Source organism: Erpetoichthys calabaricus, chromosome 9, assembly GCF_900747795.2.
Source record: "Erpetoichthys calabaricus chromosome 9, fErpCal1.3, whole genome shotgun sequence".
NCBI classification, from domain to species: Eukaryota; Metazoa; Chordata; class Cladistia; order Polypteriformes; family Polypteridae; genus Erpetoichthys; species Erpetoichthys calabaricus.
In genome coordinates, this window is record NC_041402.2 from 1,997,709 (window position 1) to 2,007,154 (window position 9,446).

At 44.6% G+C, this 9,446-nt stretch overlaps 1 protein-coding gene across 1 annotated transcript; it reads left to right on the top strand.

Moving 5' to 3' along the window:
* The first annotated feature begins 723 nt into the window (after positions 1-723).
* dnlz (DNL-type zinc finger) lies at positions 724-8,667 on the top strand. Its single transcript, XM_028809080.2, has 3 exons — positions 724-1,060; positions 2,339-2,478; positions 8,167-8,667. The coding sequence occupies exons 1-3, from the start codon at positions 776-778 to the stop codon at positions 8,333-8,335; spliced, it is 594 nt and encodes a 197-aa protein (XP_028664913.1). The 5' UTR covers positions 724-775; the 3' UTR covers positions 8,336-8,667.
* The last annotated feature ends 779 nt before the right edge of the window (positions 8,668-9,446 follow it).

The window sequence follows — 9,446 nt, forward strand, 5'->3', positions numbered from 1 at the left end:
CTCCCACAGTCCAAAGACATGCAGGTTAGGTGGATTGGCGATTCTAAATTGGCCCTAGTGTGTGCTTGGTGTGTGGGTGTGTTTGTGTGTGTCCTGTGGTGGGTTGGCACCCTGCCTGGGATTGGTTCCTGCCTCGTGCCCTGTGTTGGCTGGGATTGGCTCCGGCAGACCCCTGTGACCCTGTGTTCGGATTCAGCGGGTTGGAAAATGGATGGATGGATTATTATTTAATAATTGTCATTATTAGTGTATAAATGGATATAAATAATTGCATTTAAACGATTCGCCCAAATCTGTTGTATGTAAATGGATAGATAAATAGATAGATAGATATTTTATTAATCCCAATGGGAAATTCACAAGTGATCAATAAATAAAAATAGAAAAATAAAAGTAGAAAAGTACACATACACATACAGTCATACACGGAGCTGCTGAAAAGGCTGCCACTTTCGGCGGCGCCGGATGTATGAGAAGTTTTATACTGTTTTAAAGGTTATTGCTTTTTCATCAGAAAACCCGGTTTCCACGTTTACCTGTATTAGTTTAAATGGCACTTTTGCCACTCGCAATATGGCGTACGCGCTGACGTATCGTGTCGACTGGGCAACAGAGTGAATGCGGCGTCTGTTGTGGTTTAAAAGCCTTACCTGGATGTGACGTATATGTTTCGCCTTCGCTCAATTGGCTATTGCTACCCCATGCTTGTCTCTCATTGGTTGCTCTCTGAGCAGTAGGCCGAGCGGAAGCAGACAGAGGGCACTGTTGCTCTACAATGGCGGCGAGTTTGACGCGTTGTGTTTGTCGCCAGCTTCTGTCTGTCGGCACCTCCACCCGGAGTTTGTTCTTCGTAGGCTCCCAACCTCGCGCTGCTCGTGGCATCGCTGGGTTGCCGTGGCTTTACGTACGGCACGAGAGAACAACTTGGGGTGTCTTACTACTTCGCGGTGCCAAGAGGACTGAAGCGAAGAGACCGCGGAGCACCTCGGCGGCTGACAGCAGTGGGGGTCTCACGGCGGGGGTGACCTCCACGCACTACCACCTCGTGTACACGTGCAAGGTGAGCAATGCGGTTGAGGGGCGAGACTTCTCCTGCGGACAGAGACGGAGCGGGGAGGCGCGGTGATGGCCGGCTCGACGGCTTTGCGTTCAGCAGAGATGGGAAGGGAGACGCGTTAGTTTCGTCCCAGTGTGCTAAAGGAAGTGCTTCCATTCTATAAGCTGCAGTAGGACGTTGATGTCGTTGAAGCGGGCAGTGACAGAAAGTACACGCGAGCTGCCCAGCTGTAAAAATGCGAAATAACTAGTAGTGTGAACAGCAGTGAGAGCCCGCCGCACTGGCATCTGATGTGATTGTAACAAGGGCACCTTCTGTGCATGTGTTTTAAGATCCTTTTACATCCATTTGCATAACCGAAATGATGGAGGCTGGAGCCGACCCTGGCAACATCGGGTTGAGATCTGGTGCAGAAATTCACATTACTTTGGGATCTCGGAGTAAAGTCTCTTGTGGCTCCAGCATGAAAAACGGTGCCACAGTGGACCAGGGGGGACTTTACAATCTGATGAGCCAATAGATGCCACATGCCAGCTTTGATAGAATGTGCTGTGACAACTCTGTGTGAGTGTGCCAGCCACCCAACCCTACAGAGGTGGACGCAGGAGTCACACTTATAAAAGCACAATCTTTTTTTATTTTGTTTCTTCACTTGTAGGCAGCGCCTTCCCCATTCCTACAAGTGCACAACACTGCACAATATTTTCCTTCAATATTCTTTTTCTTTCTCCTCCACTCCCACTCAACAAGCTTCATCTCTTGGCTCTGGCTTGCTGGGTCATCCGCAGTCCTTTAAATAGTCTTTGACCCAGAAGTGCTTCTGTTTTTCCATCCATGTGACCTGCCAGCACTTCCAGGTCAGACAGAGAATTCAAGTTTTTAATAAGCCTGGAAGTACTTTGGGGCTTCCATCCTCTTGATCCATCATTACTTCTGGGTTAGGTGAGAATTTATTCTCCCACCATCTTCCCACAGCATCCCCTGACGGTACCCAGCAGGGCTGTGTTGCCAAACTCCATGTCTCCATAGTGCCCTGTGGGAATCCGGGGCACCGCTGCAGTCCAGGGCAGATGCCATCTAACGTTTTGGGGGAGGCAGTGTCCTAGAAAAGCTGCCTTCCCCCATCCTGCCATCCCAGGGGCGTCCCGACCGTCTCTTACAGTGCACAGCAGGTAGACAGACACACACACGCATGTGCACATGAAGAGTTTCTCCATTTGTTTGTGCTCTTTAAAGTATGGCAGGTAGACCTGTGAATCGCATCTTTTCATGTCAATGTAGGTGTGCCAGACGAGGTCAATGAAGAAAATCTCCAAGCAGGCTTACCATGATGGAGTCGTCATTGTGAAGTGTTCGGGCTGTGAAAATCATCACATAATTGCAGACAATCTTGGGTGGTTTTCAGATCTGGAAGGGAAAAGGTGAGGGTCTTTGGTTTGTGTGTTTTCCATCCTGGCTAGCAATGTGGGCTTCTAGTAGATAAGATGCTGGACATTAAACCATAAGCTTGCTGGTTATCAACAGACAGAATATCCAGAGTGGGAAATTTGGCTTTTTATTAAAGTTCTTTAAATAAAAATAAATAGGTAAAAAGTAAATACATCAATAAATAAATATCCATGCGCGCTTTGGTCTGAATGCACACCAGAATGACTGTAAAGCAAGAAAATTAATGAGGAAAGAAAACTTCAGACTTGGCTGCCACAGTGAAACACTATATAGACATGTTTCTGTTGGTATGAAGGACCCCCAGTTGCATTTCTTGACCCACTTTTGCTGACTGATTTGTTGGCTCAAAGTCCTAAGTGCTGTTGTGTCAGAGGATGTGCAGCTTTGATCATAATGGCACTCGGTTTTGTCTTCATTCTCTCCCCATGGGGGTCCAGAGGGTGTTCCATAACCGAGCCTGACCTTTTAATTAGGTTGTTGATTTGGTGGTCCTCTCGTGTGCTGGGCTGGTGACATCACATCCTCATAGGCCATCAGAGACTTGTAGAAGGTGTGAAGGTTGTCACTACTCATGGTAAAGGAACACAGTCTACTAATGAAAACTGCTCTACCCTTTCTGCTCCAGTTCCTCTGTGTTCTGAGACCAGTCCCAACTGTCACTTATCTGGACCACATCTACATCCGTTCCCTGAATAGTGACTACTGGACGTAGAGGCTCTTTGATGTGGTGACAGTCAATGAGCAATTTGTTGGTTTTGCTGATGTTAAGTTGTAGACAGTTCTCAAAGTCCTCCCCCTGACTTCTCTCCTTTGTCTCATCCCCCTTATCAATACACCACCAGAAGTGCAGAATCATCTGAGAATGTGTGCAGTTGACCTGACCTGCTGTTCTGTTTCTAGTCGGAGGTGTACAGAGTGAAGAGTAAAGCAGACAGGCCTGTACCTTGTGGTGCTCACACAGTTCTTGGGTCACACAAACTGCGGTCTGTCTGACAGATCGTCCATCATCCAGGACACCACAGGCTCACCCACCAGCATATCTCCGAGATGACCCCTTAGCTGGAAGACAGTGGAGAAATCACAAAACAGACTCCTCACAGTGCTGCCGGTTCTGTCTGGCCATGTGGAGTAGACACATAATTGCATCCTCCACTCCAATCCTTGTCAGATAGGCAAATTACAAGAGGATTCTTGTAGTCCAGCGCCAGCCTCTAAGGGTATTCATGATGTGAGATGTAAGTGTCTCTGGTCTTTAGGTGAAGAGGCAGCTGCCTTCTTTGGAACAGGAACAATACAGGATGTTTTCCCCAGCCATGACACTTTCTGAAGCCGTAGGGACAGAATGGACAGGTGACAGAGGACACCACAAAGTTGGTCAGCACAGGCCTGAAAAACTCAAGGAGTGACTCCATCTGTTCCAGCAGCTTTTCCTGTTTGTAGCTGCCACGGTTGTCTTATCCCTCAGTCTTCATTTCTGGACAGTCCACGCTGATGGTCAGAGGTGGACTTGTCACTGGCCATTCCACTTGACGTGGTAGGAGTTGTTGGTGGGGGTAGGGGACTGGTCATTGGAAGAACGTGAGAGGGAAAATCTATAAAAAAAAAAAAAATGGCTTCAGTTGGGTGGGGTTGAATTCTGTTAAGTTCGACTTGATTGTATGGAGTGTTACCCTCTTTGTTGTATAAATTAGACTTGATTGCATTGTACCGTGTCGGCCGTTATGGATGTAGTGAGAAGTTAAGAAAAATGACTCCATTTATTGGCAAACTAGAAAAGATTACAATATGTACAGTAAGCTTTTCAGGCAACTCGGGCCCCGTCTTCAGGCAAAAGCTTGCATATTGTAATCTTTCTAGTTTGCCAATAAAAAGGGTAATTTTGCTTAACGTCTCACAACTTGATTGTATTGAATGTTAGTTTTTTCCAATTAAAAATGGTTCAGGCCGTTCACTTTGTCCACATCCCCTTCTAGCGCTTGTGTCCCACAATTCTACCCAGTCTGTTCCAGACACATCTCATGTTACTCTGAGTGAGTTTGGTTCTGTACCTCCCATTATAATGTCATCATGTCACAGAGTAAATGACTCAACTGTAGGGGCCACAGCATTCTGTTGGTCTCCTAATATTCTGTTACTAGACATTAAGCCCGTTACAATAACGGGCGGTAGAACAGTAGTCCATAAACATTAGTAGGAACAGGCTATATTAAATGGCAAGGGACCTTTTACCTCATTAAATTTTTTCCGTAAAATGCCTGTAATTTTCTCTGACAGTAATACTGGCTTTGCTGTCAGTAATATGCGTTTAATTTTCTGTCACAACAGTGGGCAATCAACAGATTCTCCCCAGCAACTGATGTAATGTGTGCGAATAATAAATCTACTTTTACTTTACACTTTACCGGGCCAAGCTTCTTAATCACAAATCTGACATCCTCAGAGTGAAGACAGAGAGATGAAAGTTAAGCCCAAGAAGCGATTTGTTTATTTAACAATCAAAGGTCGTACTCTTAGAAGTAGCAAGTTCCTGGTGTGCCGATCGCGGGACAAGCCTCGTACCACAGCTGACGGCAACGAGCAGTCTACCTAAGTTGCATGCCTGTAGGCATTGGGAGGAAACTCACGCAGACACAGGGAGAACATGCAAACTCCAGACAAGGAGGAGGCAGGACTCCACCCTGATCTCCTTATTGTGAGGTAGCGGGGCTACCACTGTGCCATCTTGTTGCCCATAGTTGAGCTGTAAAACTAGCAGTTAAAGAAAATAAATGAGTAAAAAGGAAAGAAGAGTAGCCTGCTTACAAATAAAAAGGAAAAAAAGTGCAGCACTGTTAAACCTTCACCATTGTCCACATTTTTATTACATCCATGACATTTAAAATGGCCAGATGATGGTAAATCAGGTCACCTGGAAGCCTGACAGAGTTAGCCGACGCACCGGCTGAAAGACACAATGCCTCAGTGAAGGAATTTCCACTCTTGATGTAGTACTAGTGTGTTGTACCGTGTTCACCATTATGGATGTAATGAGAAGTCAAGCAAAATGACACCTTTAATTGGCTAACTAAAAAGATTACAAGATGCAGGCTTTCTTTCTTTCTTTCTTTCTTTCTTTCTTTCTTTCTTTCTTTCTTTCTTTCTTTCTTTCTTTCTTTCTTTCTTTCTTTCTTTCTTCAAGATGACTGGGTGATTACAACCTGCCTGAAGAAGTGGCCTGCGCTGCCTTGAAAGCCTGCATCTTGTAATCTTTTTAGTTTGCCAATTAAAGGTGTCATTTTGGTTGACTTCTCATTACGCTTTTGACATAGAAATGAAATCTGAAAGGTGTGTGTGTACGCCTGTTTCCTATGCACAGTCTTAATGCGGTCATGAGAATAGAACAGAAATAGAAACCAATAGTTCAGTTGCTGACAGAAGGGGTGCAAAATAAAATGAGCTCCATGTTGTTGGCCTCTGCCTGCATTTGTCAAGCATCTCACACTCCTAGATGGCTCAGAACTCTCGGAGTGAGTCGAGTAAAAGCGTTTTATTAATTTGGTGGATGCCTCCTATCTATACCAGGATATAGGAGAGCTCGTGGGCTGCCCCGACTCGCTAGAAGCTGCCTGAAGATGGCGTTCAGGCTCGGGGATCAGCACACGCATTCTGGGAAAGGTGTCATGTTTTGGAAATGCTGGACAACTCGTAAAAAGCTACCGATCTGATAAAGATGGAGTGATATTAATAACAAATCTCACATGTCACGTAGTCACTGTACCTGTGTGAAGAAGCCGTGTGCTGTCAGCTGAAATGAAAGTGTCGGTAATGTGATACCTTTTGGCCAATGGGGAAAATGCAGCGATTTTTTTTTTTTTCACATCCCCGTCATTATCATCATTATTATTGTTATTATTAAGTGAAGCCTTACCGTTAGTATCAGAAAACTACGATGAGTGTCAATTTCCAGGAAGGAGTTCTGTACAGCTGTGGCCAAAAGTTTTGAGAATGACACAAATATGAATTTGCACAAAGTTTGCTGCCTCCGTTTTTATGATGGCAGTTTGCATCGACTCCAGAATGTTCTGAAGAGGGATCAGATGAACTGTAATTGATTGCAAATGCCCCTTTTTGCCATGAAAATGAACCTCATCCCAAAAAAAACACTGAAACCACAAAAGGACCTGCTGGCGTCATTTCAGTGATCCTCTCGTTAACACAGACGAGTGTGTCGACGAGCACAAGGCTGGAGATCACTCTGTCTTGCTGATCATCAGAACAGCAAGGTTCAATTGTTGTGAAGAAGGCTTCACTTCGCCCAAGAAAGACCAGCAAAGTGCCAGGACCATCTCTTAAAGTTGATTCAGCTGCGGGCACCACCAGTGCAGAGCTTGCTGAGGAATGGCAGCAGGCAAGTGTGAGTGAGGTGAAGACTTTTGGAGGATGGCCTGGTGGGTGTCAAGAAGGGCAGCAAAGAAGCCAAGAAAAACATCAAGGACTGACTGATATTCTGGAAAAGGTACAGGGATTGGACTGCTGGAGGAAAGTCATTTTCTCTGATGAATCCCCTTTCCGATTGTTTGGGGCATCTGGAAAAAAGAAAAGGTGAGCGGTGCTACCATCAGTCCAGTGTCACTCTGTGCCAACAGTAAAGCATCCTGAGATCATTCATGTCACGTGAGTTGCTTCCCAGCCAAGGCGGTGCAGGGCTCACTCACAATTTGGCCTAAGAACACAGCAGTGAATAAAGAATGGGACCAAAACATCCTCTGAGGGCAACTTCTCCCAACCATCCAACAACAGTTTGGTGACCATCATGAAACTGAGAACTGAGTGGCTCGGGGAACAAAACATCGACATTTTGGGGTCCATGGCCAGGAAACTCCCCAGACCTTAAAGTCATTGAGAACTTGTGGTCAAGAGGTGGGTGGACAAACAAAAACTCACCAATTCTGATGATGCAAGAATGGGCAGCTGCCATCAGTCAGGATTGGGCCCAGAAGTTGATTGACAAGACAGCCTGCCAGGGCGAATTGCAGAGGTCTTGAAAAAGAATGACAGGCCAACACTGCAAATATGGACTCTGTGCATAAACTTCATGTCATTGTCAATAAAAGCCTTTGAAACTTCTGAACTGCTTGTCATTCTACTTCAGCACACCAGAGAAACATCTGACAAAAAAACCTAAAACACCAAAGCAGCAAACTTAGTGAAAACCAACACTGGTGTCATTCTCAGAACTTTTGCCCACGACTGTAAACTGGTGACGTCACTCGTTCTCAATTGTGAACTCCTGCTCCTGGCTGGGAGTCGCTGCAGGACGCTCCATAGCTGCTTCTCATGTCCTACTCTGTGGGGGGACAATTTTTTTCCCCAGTCAGAGTCTTAGTGCAATTCCCAGGAGTCCTTCTGAGGTGCTTGATAAATACGGGCCCTGTACTGGACAACCTTAACTTGAGAAACAACCCTGGAGCCAACCGTGACAGACATTGACAGTAACACATCAGGTACTGTAGGGGGCAGTAGGCCTTAAAAAATTCATTTGATGCACAGTACGTGTCTCAGAAGTGACCAACTATTAAAATGTGCAGTTCGGAAATGGGATCCTGTTCAAAGTCATTTTAATTAAAATATATTTTTAAATTTAACAGGTGTTTTTTTTTTTTTTTTTTTTTTGTTCTCAGGAACATTGAAGAGATTTTGGCAGCCAAAGGAGAAAAAATACAACGCTTTACTGGAGACGAGGCAGTGGAATTGTTACTGAATAATAATGGAGATCTGCAAAAATGCAGGAAGACGGAAACTTGTGGAGATGAACTCCAGAATGAAAATAAGGTGACGCTTAAACCTTGAATTCCGGAACTCGTTCCTCTTCTGAAATAAAATATGACTTTGGCAGACTGCTTGGTGTTCTTGTGGGGACCCTCCATGAGCCTGAAGCACACTGGCATGGTGGCACCAGAAATCGATTCAAATGGGCCTTTAGATCTCTGAGATGGCCTGCAGCTCCTCCACTTTGGCTTCTCAGATTTGGGACATTTTTAGAGGGTCCGTCTGTCTGATGGGTTTGATGTGAAGACGTCGGTGTGGTTGATGTCAATTAGGTGTTTGTTTCTTTATTGATAAATTAGTAATAAAAAGACCAAATTTAGGCCGCCGTATCCACTGAGTGCAGCACACTTAAACCTTGGGGTGACACTCTTAATTTGAGTTATTTTTAAAGGTGTTATTTTCAAACGTCTGGTGTAATTGTGTCAACACACAAAGTAGGGTTAGGTTTAGGTTTATTTGTCATATATAGGTTAATACAGGGTCAACATATAATGAAATGTGTATGACGAGAAAAACAAGTCACTCAGCCTAGATCCAATAAAGCTAAAAAAAATAATAATTAAAAAAAAAAAAAATACAAAATTTACAAGTTAAAAATAGACAAGCCATATAAAATAAAATGTGTATGTATAAAAAGTTATAGAGCAAAGTTGAATTATTTTTACAAGAAGGATTGTTCTCATGTATTCCCCAAATTCTGTGTTAAGATTGATTTTGTTTTGAAGCGCTTTGGTTATTTGAGATGCTGCCTTCTAATCACTGAATTTAATTGGCTGCCCTCATAGTAGACAAGAACACGCCAATCACAGTACAACCATACCCACGACCCTTTGGAGGTGGTGGTCTCGATGCAACACCCTGCAGCGGTTCGTGCGATCTGAAAGTGATCGGACTCGGAATTGATGGAAATACTGTGCATTATGGGAAACGTTTCTAATTAGGCAATCTCGGTACAAAAATAAATCGACACCCATGCATAAGACAACTCGCACAAGTGCCCGTCAGTCAGTCAGATCAATGCCAGCATCCGAGTCTTCCTCAGAGTCTTTCTTGTTGATTGGATCGTATAGCCGCACACCACATCCAACAAACGTGTAGATTCACTTGTGATTATCCGGTTCGATTAGATGAT

Bases quoted from the DNA above. Each gene is read 5' to 3' on its own strand.
- dnlz (XM_028809080.2), top strand. From the start codon at position 776: ATGGCGGCGAGTTTGACGCGTTGTGTTTGTCGCCAGCTTCTGTCTGTC. The intron at 1,061-2,338 runs GTGAGCAATGCG...ATGTCAATGTAG, and splicing joins ACCTCGTGTACACGTGCAAG to GTGTGCCAGACGAGGTCAAT. The intron at 2,479-8,166 runs GTGAGGGTCTTT...TTTTGTTCTCAG, and splicing joins TCAGATCTGGAAGGGAAAAG to GAACATTGAAGAGATTTTGG.